General features: G+C 37.3%; 1 protein-coding gene across 2 annotated transcripts; it reads right to left on the reverse strand.

Moving 5' to 3' along the window:
• Positions 1-1,508: 1,508 nt before the first annotated feature.
• Positions 1,509-19,456, reverse strand: gsk3ab (glycogen synthase kinase 3 alpha b). Of its 2 annotated transcripts, none has more exons than XM_038284286.1 (11): positions 19,358-19,456; positions 19,063-19,249; positions 12,575-12,762; positions 12,409-12,492; positions 10,918-11,028; positions 6,265-6,395; positions 4,640-4,844; positions 3,571-3,666; positions 3,206-3,392; positions 3,011-3,088; positions 1,509-2,145 (listed from the first exon to the last, which is right to left on the reverse strand). In XM_038284286.1, exons 2-11 carry the CDS (start codon positions 19,235-19,237, stop codon positions 2,078-2,080), a joined length of 1,323 nt encoding a protein of 440 aa, XP_038140214.1. In that variant the 5' UTR covers positions 19,238-19,249; positions 19,358-19,456; the 3' UTR covers positions 1,509-2,077. The 2 variants fall into 2 exon arrangements, with proteins under 2 accessions (XP_038140214.1, XP_038140215.1); XM_038284287.1 differs by having other exon boundaries at positions 19,063-19,279; positions 19,358-19,441.
• Positions 19,457-20,590: the final 1,134 nt, after the last annotated feature.

Raw genomic sequence — 20,590 nt, forward strand, 5'->3', positions numbered from 1 at the left:
TAACGGTCAGACAGCATGCACGCGCACACACACACACAGACATACATTCCCTGCTAAAAACCTTCCATTTGTGAAGAGCACAAACTAGTCTAACAGGTCAAACTTTGTATATTCATACAGCACAGAAAGCAAAAACAGCTCAGTCAGACAAAGGAGATGATATACATCTTCTAGGTCAATTAATTTTTCCCTTTTCCCCCCAAACACACGCTTACACACAATGTGATCTGTGCCCACATCCACTCCCTAAGACACAAATACGCACATACATACCAGCCCCAAGTATCCAGAGGGTTGTAACATTCCCTTCACATTGAAGTTTAATGAAAAAATAAAATAAAACAGAGCTCCATGAATTGGTTCACATGTGCACCTGTATAAATACAGGACCATGAAATCAGTACAGTATCTTGGATGTAAAATAATTTTGCATCTGACAGGACTAACTTGAATTTGTATAACGAAAAACAAACGATAAAGACCCCAACCCGCTCCTAAAAACAATACAATAAATAAAAACAGTCATGACAACATTAATGGAGGAGAAGGGAAAGTTGAGGTGAGGAATGGAAAGAGAGAGAATAAAAATGAAACATTTTGTTCTGTTTATCTCCCCTTTCTGAACAAGGGACTGAAATGAAACTGTATTTACAGACTGTGACTGAGAATAAACAGCCCGGCAGCTGCTGGGCCGGTCTACTACAGAAAAGAAAAGAAAATTACAAGAACAACAATATAATAACAATAATAACAAAAAATAACAAAATAAAAGGTACTTGATATATTTACAGTTCAGCTGTGAAAAAAAAGGAGGGAAAAAAGGGAAGGAAGGAGGAGGAATGGAAAAGGGGAGGCTCCGAAAGCTGTCGGGCTTTTCAGGGGTTTGAGCATATTATCTGGTCAGATTATTACAGGTATCAGTCGGGTCAGCTTGAACCAAACATGCACAACTGTGGGTTTATTAAATTTTTTTTATCAAGAAAGAAACCCATCTTGTACTGACAGCCCTCTGTTAGCTCTGTAATGCATTTGAAGAGCAACATGATATGAGCGGGGCGCAGTGAAACGACGCCCCTGCACCTGATGTCAGTCTTTGAATATAATTGTGCCGATATGAAATGCAACACTGCAAAGCAACATAATTAAAGAGAAGCTCAGCGGGACGTCAATGCTTGTATTTCAGATGCAACTGGAGCCCCACACCAAAAGCTCTCCTCTGTGTGACGTTATGACTGGCTCCTTCACTTCCCTCCGACTCCTTCACAGATGTGCAACACTTACTGAGAATCAACACCAATCACTGGGCTTTCCAGCTTTACGTACATAGCTTCTATTGACAAAACTGCAGCTCAAACATGCTTCCCTCTAATCACAGATAAAGGCAGTTTAAAGAGCTAATGCATAAAAAAACAACAGTAAACAGCTGTGGTGCCCTGTTTTTTTATTATACCTTTAAAATCAGCTCTTAATTAAAAGGTTTCAGAAAGAAATCAGGATGATAAAAATTCTTTTAGTTCAGTGTAGAAATCAACAGAAGAGCGTCCTTCTAAACACTGGGCTCTGGTTTGGATGATTGTCAAAAATCAATCAAGCTGTAATCTCAACGCCAAAGCCAATCAAAGGTCAAAACGGTGGCATCACAGCCACTTCTAAAAAAAAAAAAAAAAAAAGGGCAAATTGAAATAAAAAATAAAATAAAAAAAGGAATAAAAGTCAGCTGTTGATTCAATACAGCAAACCCACAGTGTGTAGGAGTGTTCTCCTCATCCTACCAACTAACGTTTCGCTGCCCTCCTGGCAAAGGATCTGCAGCTTACCTTAAACCAACGAACAGCTATAAAAAAGCCTTTAAAACAACCCTCAGCTTCCTAAAGCAAGCAGCTGCAGTGGCAGCTTTCTATTGGAAAAGTTTCGTGAGAAGATATAAATGCAGAGCGTTTAAGTTGAGTGAGTTTGGTTATTTTTCTTTAGTTTAAAGGTTGGAGCCTGGAAGAAGCTTTAGAGGGAGAGGAGCAGAGGAAAGAAAAAGGAAAATGGGGAAGACGAAACAGAAAAGTTGTGTTAGAGGGATGAACGCTCAGGTGCTGTTGTTGATGGATCCAGGTGCTGAGCTGGGCTGGGCGGTACTGTCTGACACGCTGCCCTCTGCAGGACAAAAGCAGAAATATTTACCATTCCCAGGTCTTGACTCAAACAGTGTATAAAAACCATTAATTTTGAACAATTAAACCGTTCTGCTTTCTAGGGTGAAATGAAGATATAGTGACCTCATTCTGTGTAATTTACAGAGACATTTACATTTGTTTATCAATGTACGGCTAGCACAGTATCAGAAACTTCATTTTAGCCTGCTGTTATTCTTCTCAGACCTGAATTTGTGTGTTAGGTGTCATTGTTCTGTTGGAACATCTAGTCGTGTCCAAGTGAAAACAACCTTAGCCATTGCCCTGACGTCTTTAAACATACTTCTACAGGAGCGAACAGGTTATCTAACTTAAAAGGCATCAATTACGTAACTGGGCTTGTTTCTGAGTGGAAAAACAACTTTAATATCAGGCTATGTTTTTGGTGACGTCACCTCACTGTGCCCAGAGCCAAAGAGGTTTAAGAAATGTATAGATTATGACAGACTTCCTCTGTTGTTCCTAAGGGTTAGATAGATAACGCTGTTATTTCCGTCAGGACAAAAATCCCAAACATCAAAAATGTCTGACTTCAAAGTTCAGAATGGCCGTGGTCTCAATCCTATTGATATCCCATACAGTACTTAAAAGGAATGCCTGTGCCATTAAACCAACAAATTAACGAATTTTGGTCAAATATCTACAATTTTACCGAAAGCTAGTTGATTGTTTATTAGTTTCAACACTTCACCCTGGAAAAAAAGACATTGAGAAAAAAAAAGAACATCTGAGCTGAGAACAAAAACTACAGTTTTCTTTTTCCCTAAAGGAGAAAAGCAAATAGAGTTATACAAGAAAAAAAATCTAAGTAGAGCAGTTATTTGTACCATGTGAGGCGGGCGATGTCTGTGCACGAGCGTGAGGGGGAATGAGTGTGGAGTTCAACTGGGGCTGAATGGACAGCTCTGAAAAGCAGAAAAAGTTATTAATGATCACAAGTTAAAAAAGTCAACCTGATCACAACAACTAAGTGATAAAGGCAGGATAAGACACTGGTATGCAGAGATCAGAAATAAGCTGACCAACAGGACTGAAGTTGAATAGGGGCGGCAGTTCCCGTCCGCTGGGCAGGCGGGTGTTGGGCTGACGCAGCTCGTCAAAGAAGGCGTGTGCACACGCTTCCAGAGGAGACAGTCTGGAAACGGGCGTGTATTCCAGCAGTCGGGAGCAGAGGGCTATGGCCTCTGGCGGGGTGCGAGGCTTGAACACCTGACAGAAGCAAAGAAAAGTGGAAATCGGAATGTGTGTGGATTAAATTATAGGAGATTAGATCTGAAGGACTAATCATTTTGGGTGGAAACAACAAAACAATAAAGAGTATTTTAAACTAGAGATTTAAGAAGTTGTGTGCATTTCCAGTCAGTAATAAAAGCAAAAAGGAACTAACCTTTGTCCAGGGATGTGCTTTGATCTGTGGGAATTTAAACTCTGTGTAGTTAGGGTTCATCTCCCTGATCTGCTCCCTTGTCGGTGTCCCCAAAACCTAACAAGGATGGACAGATAATATGCAGAGATTTTATTAGATTTATCTTCAAAAGAAACAATAATGAAGATATTTATATGGTAAATTAGACATATTGCCTTGTATTTAATGGATGGGGTCTTGCAAAAATGTCTTTGCATAAAAAAATAAATAAAACAAACCCTTCTACATACATATTTCCTACGCATTTGCATTTGCAAATTGCTGAAATTTCCCTACTAAATGATTTAGTCAAAAATTATAAAGTAAAATATTAAAAAACTGTTTGAATTTGTGACAGAGGAGAAGAGAGGATAAAAGAAAAATTCTTCCACAAGAAATATGGAGGGATGATAAAAATTAGCTATCAATCCAAAAGCAATATTTAGAAGCTAGGATAAAAAATTAAGACCTAATAAAGACACTTTATAAACTTAATCATCTATGCCTAAAAATGCTGAAGTCATGTTCCAAAGTTTTACAGACTGAATAGGAACCTTTCAAACGATACGCTCCGAACAACTGGGTTAAACTGAGCAGAATGATGTCCCTACCAACTCAACAATTACACTTAAGTGAGCTTTAGACTAAACTGGATTTACCTAATAAATATCTAAAAATAATACCTAACAGCTACATATAGAATAATTTATCACTCAGCATCTCTAGCCTCACCAGTAGATGAGAACAAACATCCTCCTCCTTTCACATGTTACAGTAGTACCAAATGTCTGTGTTCTGATTGGTTGCAGGTTATTAACATCTTTTACAGATTCCCAATAAACTTTGCCTGCTCCTAAAACGTATATATTTCCTTTGTGTTAATTTCATCTGTGTTAAAAAAAACAGAAGTAACAATCACACAAAACCAACCATAAACTAAATGATAATCAAGTTTATTATTGTACGTGTAAATGCTGCTAAAAAATATTCACTTGGCACTTTTAGCACCAGCATAGCCTGTTAGCTCCAGATTACAGCAGTGTGACTGTACCTTAATGATCTCTACTAACTGGTCCACACCGCTGTCCCCGGGGAAGATGGGCTGGCCCAGAAGCAGCTCAGCTAACACGCAACCAGCCGACCAGATGTCAATGTTGGACGTGTAGTCAGTGGCACCAAATATGAGCTCTGGGGCACGGTAGTACCGGGAGCAAATATAGGACACATTCGGCTCCCCTCGAACGAGCTGCTTTGCACTGGACAGTAGAGGAGGGTAAAGAAGAAGAGTTAAAGAAGCATCTGATTTCAAGTAAATATCACCAAAAACAGCAGAAAGAAAGAGCTAAGGCCCTATCCACATGAAGACAAGATTAGGTGTAAACAGGGCAGTTGACAGCCTCGGCTGAGCCCAGGACAAAGTCTAAAAAGTCTTGATTGATCAATCTTTGAATGACGTCTTGCCTAAAGTGTTACATTTTAAAGTAATATTTTCTGGAAGCAACAGAAACATATTTAATAGTTAATTAAATACGTGAAAAATATTTAATTATTTATTTATTAAGGATAAAAAAAATATATATATATTTATTTAATGCAAGCATCTCAAGTAACATTTAAATGTTTATATTGACAAATGGAGATCTTTCCAATTTTGAATTTATAAAATATGCGGTACATTTGGCCTCTCATACCTGCTCCAGTCGAATTTGATTCCATTTATAGATTTCTACCTGTGTGACAAGTAGAAATTGGACCACAAAATGTTCAGACAAAATCTTTCTTAAGCTGTTATGGCTGTACAGAAGGATTTTCTATTTATTCACTTCCACCGCAGGACTGTTGCAACTGCGGACATGCCCTATAGTCACATCAATCAAATTCAAAAATTTCAACCTCTTAGCAATACCCATTGGCCCGGTCTTACTTTCATCTAGCAAAGATAGGGAACAAACCCTTGACAAAAAATACTGATTGTTTTGCTCCATCAGAGCGCTTTAAGGTATGACCACCTTTTCAGGCTTTGATAGGTGAGGGCGATCTAAAGTTCTGTTCGATCTAAAGCTGTTCCTGCGGTTTGAGGCGGCTTCTTCAGGTGAGAGCCGCTTTACCCTTTATGTTAAAGTGATGGAGCCGCTGCCTGACCGTGTGCAGAGGGAAAGATTCAGGTTCTATATTTTCGCAGCCAGCCTCATGTATAGCAGCTTGACAAACTTCAGACAAACTGCGTCGGCGACAAAACCACTTAGAAGGAATGGCTGATGGGACTTTGCAATAATACAGTGGATAATCAAAAGAAAGTAATAGGAAAAGATTTTATGAAATGTAAGAAATAAGCTCCAATTTCCTTCCAAACATATTTAGAAAAATAATATATTTGGCAAAAGATGCAGGGGACTGATTTTTTTTAAGAGTTTTTGGTGTGATTCTCTGCTCTGTTACAGCGCTATCGAGGAGCCGGGCATATGTACTATGTCGTCAATATCCTGTATACATGTGGATGCTAACTTTTCTTCAAAGACGCTTATAAAAATATACAAGTTTGTCTTCATGTGGACTAGACCTAAATAACAACAATCAACATATCCTGGGAATAAACTTACATGCAAAATGACATAAAAGTGGCTACAAAAACAGGAAAATAAATAGAAAACAGTAAAGATCAGATTCATTTCTAACCTGCCAAAGTCACAAAGTTTGAGGATGGCTGTCTCTGGGTCTACCAGGAGGTTCTGAGGCTTTATGTCTCTGTGACAAACGCCCTGGGAATGGATATAAGCCAGACTGCGAAACAGCTGGTACATGTACACCTATGGGACAAAAACAAATGGGAACACAGAGTTAAACTATCTGTAAGTGACTGATGTCACTACAGAACCAGTAACAACAACCTATAACAACAAGTCAAAAGAAGGTTTTCCTCATTATGTCACAGCTGTGGAACTTAAAATGGGATATGGAGCAGTTAAAAGAAAATGTAGCCTTTAATGCTGGACTCTTGAATAAAACAAAACCTTTTTTGGTGCTGATTAGTAAAACCTACAGCTTTAAATGCGCACCCAATGATGTCATCAGAATATCTGAACATGTAAATTTAAAACAGGTTACAATACATCTGGAAGAGGAAAAATAATGATACTTTTTATGCTCAATGATTTATTACAAGTACTGTGGAATGAGAATAAAAGAAAATTTGTACTGACCAAATCTAGTTATCATCTTGTTGGCACAGAATTAGTTAACGACTTGTTGAATTATATTTTTATATGCAGACAGTGAGGAATACATAGTCCACCTTGTTGCCCCACTGGAAGAAATCCTTGCCCTGCTTTCCCAAAGCCCCCTGACCCCCCTATGGAGACCGAAGCTCCAGGAGATCCTCAATGCTCCGTGTTTACTAGTGCTCCCACTGACAGGCTATTACCACATCCGCTCAGACTTCTCCCCATTCCAAATACACAGGAGAAAAGGAACATGCACAAACTTCTGCAACACTACAGTCACCGTGAAGCATTTCAGTTAAGCACAAGATGTTTCAATAAATATATATACCCACAGGTTTGGTGTATTAAAGAGATACACTGCTTGTTTCAAACACACTGTATATATAGATGCCCTACAGCTGACGTCACAGATCACACTTCGCCGGAACCTAGCCGCCATATCAATTACCTGCTCTGGTCCCCTGCGTAAAAGACGCTGTCTGTATAGAAAAGGTGACAATGTATTTCTTTTAACCACTTAAAAGGGAATGAACGTCATCACAGATGTCTGTTAGCAATCAGAAGGACTGGCTGCGAGTAGCCGTCTGTGCAGGGTACACTTCGTATCAGGCAAGGTACCAAACAAATCGGGAGAGCTAGATCAGGCTGTTGCCAAGTAGATTTAATGTCTTTTTTTATTATTTATTATATAATTTTTTGTCCCAGGAAATTAAATGATTAGATTACACCCATTTGATATTAGGCTCGGAAGACGTTGCTACAACGTAGTTGTGTTTAGTTGTTTACATTAACTAAGCATAAAGATCAGCAGAACGCGGCTTACCTTTGCTTTAAATAAACATATATTCTGTTTTTTGGATGCCATATATTTGGGTCAATAACCCAGCCAGCTGGGTTACTGATAAGCATCTGTGATTTTAAAAGCTTTCATACTTTCTCCGATGTATGAGGACAGGTTGTGAATAAGATATATGTATCAGCGGTGAAAGAAAAAATCTGGAGGCCTGTCAGGAATTAAAAAGGTGTTGGAAGAAAAAGAAAAAAAAAGTCAACAGAGACTTCCTTTGGATTGCATCCAATAACACCATTTTTTTAAGATTGCTGGGATTTAAATGAGAATGATCCATTCTGGTCAGAGAAGAAGCACCATGTAAAAAGAAAAAATTACTTTACACTAGTGTTAGCGGAAATATCACAAACATCAAATGGTATAAATAATCACCAAAAAATATTTCTTTGGAAAACAACTATACAAAAAAATTAGGGCTGCAACAACGAATCGATAAAATCGATAAAAATCGACTTTTAAAAGCGTTGGCAACGAATTTCATCATCGATTAGTTGTGTCGAGCGATTAATGTGTCATCCGCCGCGCCGTCATCACTGCCTCTTTACTGAAAGAGGAAGAAAAAAAAATACGGCAGAGCGAGTCAGCGCCGCAGGTGCAGTGTTGCCAACTCAGCGACTTTTCAGACCCCTCCAGCGACTATTTTTAAAAAAAGCGACTAGCGACAAATCTGGCGACTTTTTACGGTGTCTTTTGGAGACTCTTACGTGAAATCATGTATCGTTCCTACTCTGCCGTGGAGCGCCTCCCCCATCCCAACCGCGTTTTCCCGCAGGAGTCCCTCTCAGCGCTGCAGTCAGAGCCTCAGCGTCCAGACTGCAAATGAAGCGCGCATGCACCGGGATTGACGGCGCAAATTGATCACAATAATTAAAATAGCCTGCGCTTTGTAAAGTGACAAAAGTGATAACATGCAACTTTTGTCAAAAGAAATTAACATGGCACGGAACCACCATGTTTGTTTCGTTTTAAAGGGGAAACGTAATGTTAGTTTCTCAGGTAGCTCATCTGATGCTTTCCTTACCGTGTTAGTAGGTTATAGACAGTGATAAGGTTGGCTACTTATTTCACTTTTAATTTCATTTGAATTAGCTTAAGCAGCGTTTACATTTACTTTATAAATAAATTAACTTGCAAATTATGAGGGCAAGGCTTTTAAAGTTTAAATCTTCTGGCAAAGATAAAGTAAAGAAGAGCCTGCAATTTATGGAAGTAAAGCAGAATAAAATCCAGCAAGATCAGTAATATGTCAATTAATTATCTGCCACATTCCCATGTAAATATCTGTCTTTGAAAGATGTGTTTTTTTACCACCCCTAGTTCTCTCATTTTTATTCCAAATACAATTTATAATTTGAATCACAGGGCTATTTTTATCTCTATGGTTCAGTATTTTCTCAAGTAGCAACTTTAACTGCTATACTTTCCTGTCTTAAAAGGCAGAACTCTTCTAGTCTAAAAAAACTCATTTGTTGAAATGGGGGGGCCTATTGTTTGAACCCCTTAGGGGATTTTAAAAACTAAAATGTATTTTTTTGCGCTTTATGAAACAAAGTAGCCTATATTTTGTGGATGTACAGCTACATTTCTCATGTAAGTTTGCGTAGTTTTAACACAAACATTTATTTTTCATATTGCACCAGTACAGTTAATGAGCAACCTGTACTTGTGTGCTTGTTTGTTCTTTCTAAAATGTTTATTTTGGAATAAAGAGGTTAATATAAAAAATATTTTTTGTCCGATTCATTGATTAATCGAAAAAATAATCGTACGATTCATCGATTTTTAAAATAATCGTTAGTTGCAGCCCTAAAAAAAAATAAATAAATAAATAAATGCCCTAGCTTTCTGGACCCATATTCACTAAAATAAAAACAAAACCAAAAACTATCAGTAAAATACTTAAAATGACTCTAACCTGGTTAGGTTTAAACTGACAACCAAAAAACAATTAAAAGATTTTTGCAGAGGGGCGAGTCACTAACCCAATATATATATATAAAAAAAAAAAAAACTGATTAAACTTTCTTACAAACATTTAAACATTAAAGCATGAAGCCTGAGGTGACAAATTTCTATACCAAAATAGCACAGCTGTAACTATTCTCCCAGAAGAAGTGTAACCATCCCCATCTAAATCTTCTGACACGTGTCCTTAGATCTGGGCCACTGATGTCAGCCTCAGATAAAAAAAAAAATTAAAATCCAACAACACCACAATAAAGTCTGCAATCCTTAAATGAATGACAACTGTAGGCAGGAAACATCTTAATATATCAAATGGTGACTGTGGTCATCATGGTCATTGTATAATTATCACCATTATTGCCCACAGGGTGCATTGACAGCAGCCTGACCAGATTATAAAATGAGGCAGACGAGATGAGGGATGATGGCTGTTAACAAGAGGGCAGCTGGGCTTAGAAGAGAAGCAAAACAAAAGGAGGTATGGAAAAAAACATGAGAGAGAAGGGGAAAGAAAGGCCCCAGCCACGGCACGGTGGAAAAATGTCTCAGAAGGAGGAAAAGGATAAGAGAAGAAAGAGAGAAGGAGACCAGCATGCATGTCGACGCCTCAGGGGAGCAGCTGGGTGAGGTGGGGAAATGGGCCATGAGACAGCTCTAATGTCCTCTCTGCTGCTTCATATGCAGTAAACACAAACACCAACATGAGGAACGCTTTAGCAGGGATCCAAGGATATAGGGAACAATTAACTCCCATGAGTCCATCTTTTCTTTCTGCTTTTTATCCCGCTGAGCTGTCTGTAAAAGTAAACATACTTATGGGATCACTATACCCTCAGGAGAGTAGTAATATTTTCCATTTCTACTAAACACAATTTCACAACTGAATCCATAATAAAAAAAAAATAAAAAAAAAATAATTAAACAAAACAAGTACTTCCAAGACTAATGTAGAATTCAGAGGGACATTAGAGAATATTTTCAATATCTTTAATTCATGCCAAGCTATAAAAAAGGCTGATTTATTAACATTTTTTAAGCATTCCGCTGTGCAGTTCTTTTAGCAACCTTTTCTCATTTTAACAATAATCTCACATTTAAAATAAAATGGAATGTTTTTGTTCAGAATAAACGTATGCAGTTGGAAAAAAAAAACATACACACTGCAAGCCTGTGTATAGACTATGATAGTTCTCTTAATGTCGATAATGAAGGGAGTCATTCATGAAAAAAACTCCCCAAGGGGAGTTGGAATGATATGTTTAGACAGTTCAACAGTTGCTGGCCTCTTCTTACCTTAACATAGATGATGGGGACGATGGCCTTGGCCTTGTTGAAGTGCCGAGCCACCCTGTACACCGTCTCCGGGACGAAATCCAGCACAAGATTCAAATACACCTCGTCTTTCTGGTACAGAGAAAGTAAAGGAAGATTTAATACCAGAGGAAAGGATTTCATATCACTTAAACATTAAACATCACAACTGTGTTGACATGTTCTGGATGAGTTCTAGACTTTTATATCTTCAACCCAAGCAGTGATGGTTTTTCACTTCATTATTTATAATTTTCAATTATATGTATAATGGATATACAGAACAGTATTAAGAATACTTTTAGCCAGTACAGTTTTGATTACCAATAAGGAATACAAAATTTAAGTTTTAAATAAAAACCCAATTGTGTTAGGAATCAAACATGCTACCAGCTATGGTGCCAGCTGCTGGCATGTTCTTCTGCTAAATGAAAATTAGCCCCTTTTTCTTTCATTTCCAACGTTGACTTTCCCCTCTAACAGTTAGGAAAAATCCATAGAAAAGCCACGCCTTCTTATACGCTGCATGGTTCAAAGCATGGGCGAAAGAAGCGGCTTATCTTCCAAAAAATACGGCGTATCACAGTCAATGACTTCAGCATTTGTCAGAATGATGTTCCTGGTGTTATGTAGTTTTGTGCATTTTGTTTTTAAAGCAAATATTTAAATAATGTTTTAATGGTGGAGTTTTATACACATGGCAAAATCACTGTAATAAGTCAGTACAGGTGTCTGTTGTGGGCATTCCTGTCTTTCTGGAACATTTTTATTTTGTTTATATCTATAATCAAATTGTATCGTATCTGATCACAGTTGGATTCAATGATAATTACATGGTGTTACTTTGTTATTTTTCCAGTGTAAAAATGGCAACATTTGTCCTACCATTGTACCATCAAGCAGCCTTTGCCCTCAAAATGACGGAATATAGAAAACATTCAAATGCCGACATGTTTACAGCTATTAGACAGACCGTTTTCAATTTGTTAATTCAATTAAATAACCCCAAATAACCAGAAATTTTAACCTGTCTGGTCGCTCCTCTACTATTTGGGTAATGGGGGGGGGGGGGATAAATAAATCAGCAAAATATGGTTTTAAGACATGGAAAATTGAAAGGGCGATAAAATGCTTTGTTGGGTTAAAACTGTAACAGACTTCAGACCATTGAACCAATCTAAGGTAATGCTACTAAATTTAGGCACATATGAGCCAAAAATCAAGCTTCAAGGTAAATTTCTTGGTTTCCATGTATACAGCTTTCCAAAATTCATCAAGTGAAACTTTAAAATGTAAATACCTGGCTGGTAAAAAAAAAACCTCAGAGTATTCATTCATTGTGTGACCAACTCACTCCTATTATGCACATGAATCACCTCTGATTCATGAAGCATTAATTGCCTGGGCGGGGCAGCGTGCTGCTGCTACTAAACATTTGCTGCAACATCAAACATGAAGCAAGCAGAGACACACCTTCTCTCCACTTGAGTAGAAGAAGTAGCGTAGCCTCACAATGTTGCAGTGGTCCAACTTTCTCATAATCTGCAGCTCCCTATTCTATAATGTAGAAATAAGAAAATAGATGTGAGACAAACAGAAAACACTTTATTGTCATCTAAATATCACTCCTCTGGGTTACCTTAAACCTTTTGTCTTGGAGAACTTTCTTGATTGCCACCATCTCCTGAGTGTCGATGAGGCGAGCCTGGTAGACCACTCCGAATGAGCCATTACCTATGACCTTTATGTCTGTGTAGGAAACTTCCTGCGGGCGGTCAGGGCCCTGGCCTGGGGTGGCTACCACCGTCGTCACCTTGCCGCTGTCTCCTGTGGGCAGCAGAACAGAAGCTTCTTGTCATATCTAAATCACAAACATTAACATTTACATCAACCGCACTGAGATGGAAATTTAAAGGATGTTGAAAATCATGATTTTATTTTTCTCCAACTCTCAGAGAAGACCGTTAGAGTTGAGAGGGATGTTGATGAAATAACAAAACAAAAGCAATACTGTTAGAAGCCAGACTTAAAAATTGATTTTCGAACAAACTCTCAATTCAATCCAGAGGAGCTTAAGGCCTTTTTAAGAAGATCTTCTAAATCGAACTGCAAGTATTAAGTTAAGTAGTTTGAAACCTACAAGTTTATTTCAGATTTTCAAATGTCTCTACTCTTTTAAAAATTTAAATAATATAAGATTCATGAGGGCTTTGCACCGAAGTGTCCTACATTGAATAAAGATTCTCAAGAGCAGAGTTTATGAACACTGTACCTCTGTCCCAGCCAGTAATAAAGCCCATTCCAATATATGTGAATTTTTTAAAAAGTTTCTAGATTCTAAAAAGGTTATTCTGATTCTAATAAGAGAGAAGGTTATGAAAACAAAATGCTTAGGGAGTAAAACGTAAAAATGAAGATGTGATTTGCCAAAATGAACATACATTTATGTATCAAATTGCATTTGATACATAATAACTCACTTTAGTTGAACTTAATTCCTGAAAGTCTCAGAAAAAAACATCTCAATGAATAACAAGAGTTCAAACAAAGCAAATCTCTTCTTTGGGATAATGGACAAAAGGCCCGTCAGACCAATGTTGACTTTGTGTAACAAAAACAGGCCAAAGTAAGATGTTAAAGATGTAACACTTCCTGACAGCTCCAGTTAGAGTCCAGTAGCCGCATGGTAGTTTATGCCAGTGCATGTAGTTGACCAAGAATGATGTGATAAATAGTAAAAAAAACAGAGAGAAAACCAGGAGGAAAGGAGCACCAGATAAGAGGCCCAATCCCAAAAGGCTTGTCGGAGCTTGTGGTAAAATTGCACGGACAGCAGCACACCCAGGGGTGCAACTTTAGCTGAGCTTGCTCTGTTCACTCGTCTTAAAACCCTCCCAGATCCCAGAGTTTTAAAAAGACAAATGATTAAAATAGCTAGTAACAAAGTTTTAAAACAAGGTTGTGATCAAGACAATCTCGAAATATAACTTCAGGAAAAAAATAATCAAAAGAAAATGATTAGGTTTTTCTTATTCAAACATTAACAGTGATCCAAAGCCTCCCAGTAGCCTATATTATAACCCCATGATTAGCCTAGATCTGATCCCTCAGGTCAGCAGCACTGAGATAAGTCCACCGCTCTATCACAGCGTCTTCTAGTTATATTTTAGCAATGCTACCACTTCCCCACATAAAAACATTAAGTCAAAAGAGAGCACATTAAAGGATACAGTAACAGCAGCATGATAGTGTCTTAAATAATAAATGCAAAGATTAGAGTCTCCCCAGCTGTCAGAGAGGACTTTGCTTTCTAGCCTGACAAGTGAAATGGAATGAAAATGGATGAGCAGGGTGACTTTCATTACACCTTAGCCTCATGAAAAATCACTCCAAAGCTTGTTTGTAGGCTTAAAAATTAAACACATCTTTAAGCCAGTAAAAAGATTGTCACTTCAGTGATAAATTACTACTAATATTTTATCATTAGGGTACCTATGATGCCTTACCTGACAGGGTTCAACGATGCATTTACAGCCAGAATATGTAGATGAATGATCTTAAAGTTTATGTTTTTTAATTATTCACCAAAACTTTTTTTTTTTTTTACTTTTCCACTGGGAAGAAAAATAAATAAAACCCAACAGCAGACCAAATTATAATGAGCTCAAGCTGACCTAATTAATCATCATTTTTTTCTTAACTGCTAACGCTATATATTGTGCTTCAGGCTATTGTGTTTCAGGCTATAGTTATGCATGTCCGAGTGGTGATTACTAACTTGAGACATGTTTGTTATTACTAAACAGGAAATCCACATTAGACAAAAGTCACTGGGATTGGATTCATGTAAGGCAGCAGGAGGGCAGATGCTAATGTGGTCGACCTCCTGAGTCAGAGCACTGTTAGAGGATGCACTGATGACGGGTTTTGGACTGGACTGGTCATGACTCACAACACCAGTACGGATACTAATTGATGACTTCAGAGAATAGGAAACAGCATAGAAATAGTCAAATTAAGGAAAAACATTAAAAGCGTCTCCTACAAATGGGTAGGGCTCATTTGTACCTGATATGTTTGTCCTAAAAACTGGGTTTTAAGTAAATTGAATGTTTTAAAACCAAGTAGGTTTCAGCAAATCTTAAAACTATAACTACAGGGAAGTTATAGGGGTAATATGAATGCATGGGAAACTTATTTGAAAACAAGACGTGTCTTTTAGAAAAAGTAGAAGGTTAAGAATGGAAAAACTTTTTTCCCCGTTTTAAAACAGACCAGAGCTTTAAAAAAATAAAATAAAAATCAAGCCCTATACCTAAAACTGAATAAAAAAAATAAATTACATCTTCAAATTCAAATAACTTAAAAAGAAAAAAGAACAATTTACTAAAGATATGTTATTAGTCACACGGATATCATTTTTATATGGATCAGCTAACCTAAACATCGCTGATGGGACAATGAATCCAGACCTGTTTCTGCAGGTTATTATAAAGGGCGTTGGTGCAAAAATGATCCAGGAGTGACTAAAGGGGCAAAAGATCAGGTCTAAGTTGCTAAACTTTCAAGATCTTATTCTGATGTAGCATTGGTCAGATGTAGTAACATCAAGTTTAAACATTGCAGGCCAAATATAATAAACGCACACTGTAAGAATAAAAAATAAAATACTAGATAAACATGTTGCATTTTGTGGGGCTCAATATCAAGCCGGGAGGGAAAAGGGAGACTTATGAAGGAACTGGTGACTTGGGAAAAAATAAAAAAGCAGAAAATTTCAGGTTGTTGTTTGTGTTTGTTTAGAAGAGCACATCTGTGACACTAAACAACCAGAGTACCTTTCTAATGGCCAAAAACTGTACAGAGCCCAGCTTTAAAAGATCTGTTACCAACAGCTGAGTAAAAGATCACACTGCAGGATTTATGAGGTCTGCTCAAGTTTAGGCCTGAACAGGGCTAGTTTCCAGAATACCAATTTCCGAGACATTATTCTATTGTTTTGCTGAAATAAAGTACCATTTATAATGAATGAAAGCCATATTCAGAACGTGAAAAATAATAATAATTTAGTTGCACCATGGCAAAGACACTGTATGATTTAATCAGCCAAGGTGTTTACTTCTATATGTTGGTTGGTTTTAAAGCTGTAGTGATGTTGAGCCACTGATCAAAGAAAAATTATGCTTCATGACATTTATAACCATTTGAAATTTGAAAATACCATATAAAAAGTGCCTGTAGTACAGCATATTACATAAATTCAAATACCTTAAAAACTAAAGAAAACTAAAGACAAAATAAAGCTCCTGAGCAAGCTGCAACACTGGAAGTTTTTTGATACATGTGCAAACTAGGATTTTCACAATACCTACAATTAAAAACTGTATGCCAATGCAGCCCTGTCCACTTTTCTGGTAGATCGCACTAAGCTTTTTAGTGATCAACTACAGCAGCCTGATAGGTCCTCCTTTTTTTCCCCTCTTTCTAATGTCACCTTCAGTCTGGCTCCTCCTTATTATTAGTGGCAATGGCTTCCAATAGGTTTAGTAAATGGCCTGTACTGCTATAGTGCTTTTCTCAAGTCAGAGGATTTGACCAAAGCGCTTTACACTGCATTCAGTCATTCACACGTTGATGGTGGCAAGGTACATTGTAGCCACAGCTGCCCTGGGGCTCACTGACAGAAGCAGGGCTGCCGTACACTGGCACCACCAGTCCCTCCGACCACCACCATCAGTTGACAATGAGGGTGAAGCGCACGACATTGAAAGCCAGCGCTGGGGCTTTAACCGACAACCCTCCAGCTGCAGGGCAAACTTCATCCAACACTACCATCGCCCCGGATTTAACACTAAACAATGGAATAACAGAAAGAACGAACTGGTAAAGCTCGTTTCATTACTCTACTACTTATAAGACCTAGTTAGCCATTTGCTGAGTCAATTTTTCCCATTTTAATCTGTGCAGCAGCAAAGTGGTTGGTCCAGCTACCATGTGGCATCGTTTAGCTTTCTGATTTTATTCCTGTATGTATGCCTCACAGGGAAACAACTGTTTCATTTGACTCTTTGGCTAAAGAAGGCCACATGTAGAGGCGTGTTTTATTTGGTATGTTATAAACAGCAGTTATAATGTTACAGTCTGTATTAGTTTGATCATAATGCTACTTACAGGCTTACTGATTGATGTTAATAACCAAAATACCATTAAGTATTTTCTTGCTTTCCTTTAACAACACAGCTAGGACTTGTTTTAGTTATGCTCCTACAAAAAGCAAGAGAGCCTGTTAGTACTTTGACCTATAAATATATCAAAAGAAAATCTACTCATATTTACATATTTAGAACATAAATGGTCAATACTCCATCTGAATTTGGTTTTTACCCTGACCTAAATCAATTAAGAGACATTTAATCTAAGGCTGCAACTAACAATTATTTTGCTAATTCATTAATTTGTCGATTATTTTTTCGATTAATAGATTAACAATCAAAGGGATTAACAGTCAAAGGTTTCTAAAAGAAGACTTTTTGCTAATTTTAGTCAGGTGAACCTAAAACTTTTCCACTTGAGGAGTTCCAGATAGAACATCTTGAGAAAAAATGTGGGGTTTTTTTTTTTTTGGTTTTTTTATCTTAAATGCAAACTGTGTTTTTTTTTAAATCTTATTTTATTTATTTTTTTACAATTTTGGTATAATTACTACTATAAGTGGGTTGCTCTGTCAGCTGTAGGCATGTTTTAGAGTCTCTTTACTCAGGTTAACGATTAATTAGTTGAGGATTATTTCAATGATCGATTAATCATGAATTATCCGATTCATTGTTTCAGCCCTAATTTAATCGAAGCACGTGAGAACATAATACAAACAAAAAATTGTAATTCTTCAGTTGAAACTTTGTTGGTAGCATTTAATTTTGTGTTACTTTTTACTGCTCTTTCATATCATATAGATACGGTGACGTATCCATTTAGTGGCTGCTGCTTGTGTCCTATTGTATAACAGCACTGATGGCTGTGAAGTCTTCTCAAAGGTAGCTTTTTATTTCCAAATGCAGTTTGACAACTGTGATATAGTAACATGTAAAGAACATAATCATTTTTATTTTCCAATATGTAGAGTTAAAGCAGCCAAGCTACATGCTGAAACGTGGACCTGATGAAAACGAATGTACCCTGCAATGAGTCAAACAGTTTGTATTGTTTTATTTTTAAATTAGCCAAATGACTGGTTTAATAATGTTTTACAGTACTTGTCAGCCAGACTTGAGCAAATGTCTATCTTGAAAGTCAATGGTGCAATTTCAATAAGAAAGTGGAGAAAACTATGAAAGGATATAAATATATAGTTAACTTTATAACAGAAAGGGAGTAAAATTCAGTTTTCCTTCCAGACAGAATATACTGTCACTGTTTTACATATGAAAAAATTAATATTCTGCAGTAACAAATTAGACTTTTTTTTAACTTAAAAGAACTATTCCAAATAGATCAGCTGATATTTACTTTAAACACTTTAAGTGTATAATAACTCAGTTCCTACATATAATTACATTTATAGAGTTGATTTTAGATCCAGCATTAAACTCATAAAATTCTGATAAAGTCTACTATTACAAGTAAAACCTTTACCATGTGAGGTTGGCTCGCTACTTCAATGTAATTAAATCTTAGAGTGACCAAAAGTATTAAATAAGCATGAATAAAAGATAAAAAAAACTTGGATCAAATTTATTTCCCAACACTTTTTCCCCAAACGTTAGCAGGTTAGCAAGCATCCAGCTCTGATTCCAGAAAACATAATCTGAGCAATAGCTACTTCCATCCTTATAATGAAGATTAAAAACAATTGTTCGGGAATTAAAAATGTAATTTATTCGGTAACGTTGGGTTAAGGTCGGCTTAGGTTTAAGCTTTCCAAAGCTAACGATCATGCTAGCACTCAGATGAAAGCCGTTCACCGCGGTGAAAAACAAGGCTAACATAGCTATGCAGCTACGGTTAACTCCCCAACTACAGTCGACATCAACTGTTCTCCGGCTTGTTTAAATTCAAATAATCTATTATTTGGATCTCCGGAATATCGTGTATGTTTTACTAACGGTATGAATGCGGATACAGACTTACTGGGCAGTTTCAGATTTCCAAAGCTCGTCGAGGCGCTTCCACTAGCTTGTGAAGCCCCAGTTTTTCCTGTCGAGCTTCCGCCAGCCACCGCCGACACGGCACCGGCTGCAGCAGATCCGGGAGCTCCGGGAGGCTCAGCGAATGAGCTGGTCCTGGCCCGCCCGCTGCCGCTCATATTTGTGTGAACCTAAGCCGAGGCACAGTTGTATGTTTAGAGCTGCATCACGGGCAGACGGTTTGCCATATGTGTATGTGTTCTTATATTTGATTAAATTAAAAATAAAAAAACACTTACAGCGTTCAGTATAGGTTTCCCGTCTCCCCCTTTCTTCCTCTGTAGAACAGTAATGGTGGGGGGACTGGGGAGTTGACGCACAACGACGTAAAGACCGCAATGCATCAAGGGAAAATGAGTTTTTCCACAATTCAGTGAGGTTTTTACTTTTTATTATCACTTTTCATCCGTTTTTTTGGGGGGGAGAAACGTTTGCCTTAGGAATATTTGATAGATCATCTCTTTTTTCTTTTTTCCACAAGGAAAAAACTCGCTATAGATTAAATCAGCATTATGAAGCTCAAGGAAATATCCAATTCAGTTTATTTATATAGCGCCAATTCAAAACACATGTCATCTCAAGGCACTTTACAGTTCACCAGATCATCCAGTCAATTTGATTCAAAGTTTTCTATCTAAGGAAAACTAGTTGATTACATCGACTAGAATGCAATCCCTCACACCAAGCATGCTTGTAACGACAGTGGAGAGGAAAAACTTCCTTTAAACAGGAAGAAACCTCCAGCCAAAGCAGGCTCAGTGTGAGCGGCTATCTGCCGGGGCCGATTGGGGTTCAAGGAGACAGAAGCAGAGATAAGAAAAAAAAAAGCAACTGTAAAAGGCGGAACAAACCGGAAACAGCATGTGTATATATATTTTTTAGAAATTTAAAGCTGGTTAGGGTTTTATACCTTGCATCATTGGTGCAAGTGACCACCAGGCTGCACACTACAACGCCATACAGGAACTTCAAGCCATCATCCAAATATGGAAGGCATAACTGCAGCCCTACAGGGACATGGCCATCTAACTAAACTGACAGACAAGCAGGAAAAAATAGTTTAAAAAAAACCCTAGCACATAAATAAACTTATAATCGTTGCTTTTTTTATTTTGGTAAAAACATTATATCAAATATAGTGACAAATATTTATAAAACACATCTTGACCAGTTTATTTCCCTTAAATATAATTAAGTGAAAAAAAAATACAAAATTTTGCTTTTATTAGGGTTCTGATCCCATCAGTTTTTTTATCTGATAAAATCTAACAGATTATGGTAATTAATCAAACAAAGAACAATTGACCTGCTGCTCATTAAATTTACTAACTGCAGTAACATAACTTTGCTTCCTTAAAGTAAGATCTGGAGAATTGCTTTGTATTCAAGGTTGTCAAAGTTGGTATGAATTGACCAATTGAAAATTAGGGCCCATAGCAATTTCCAATATAATCATTACTGTTAAGACTGAC

The sequence above is a fragment of the Cyprinodon tularosa genome, unplaced genomic scaffold, assembly GCF_016077235.1.
Source record: "Cyprinodon tularosa strain WSP-4 unplaced genomic scaffold, ASM1607723v1 ctg2, whole genome shotgun sequence".
Classification (NCBI taxonomy): Eukaryota; Metazoa; Chordata; class Actinopteri; order Cyprinodontiformes; family Cyprinodontidae; genus Cyprinodon; species Cyprinodon tularosa.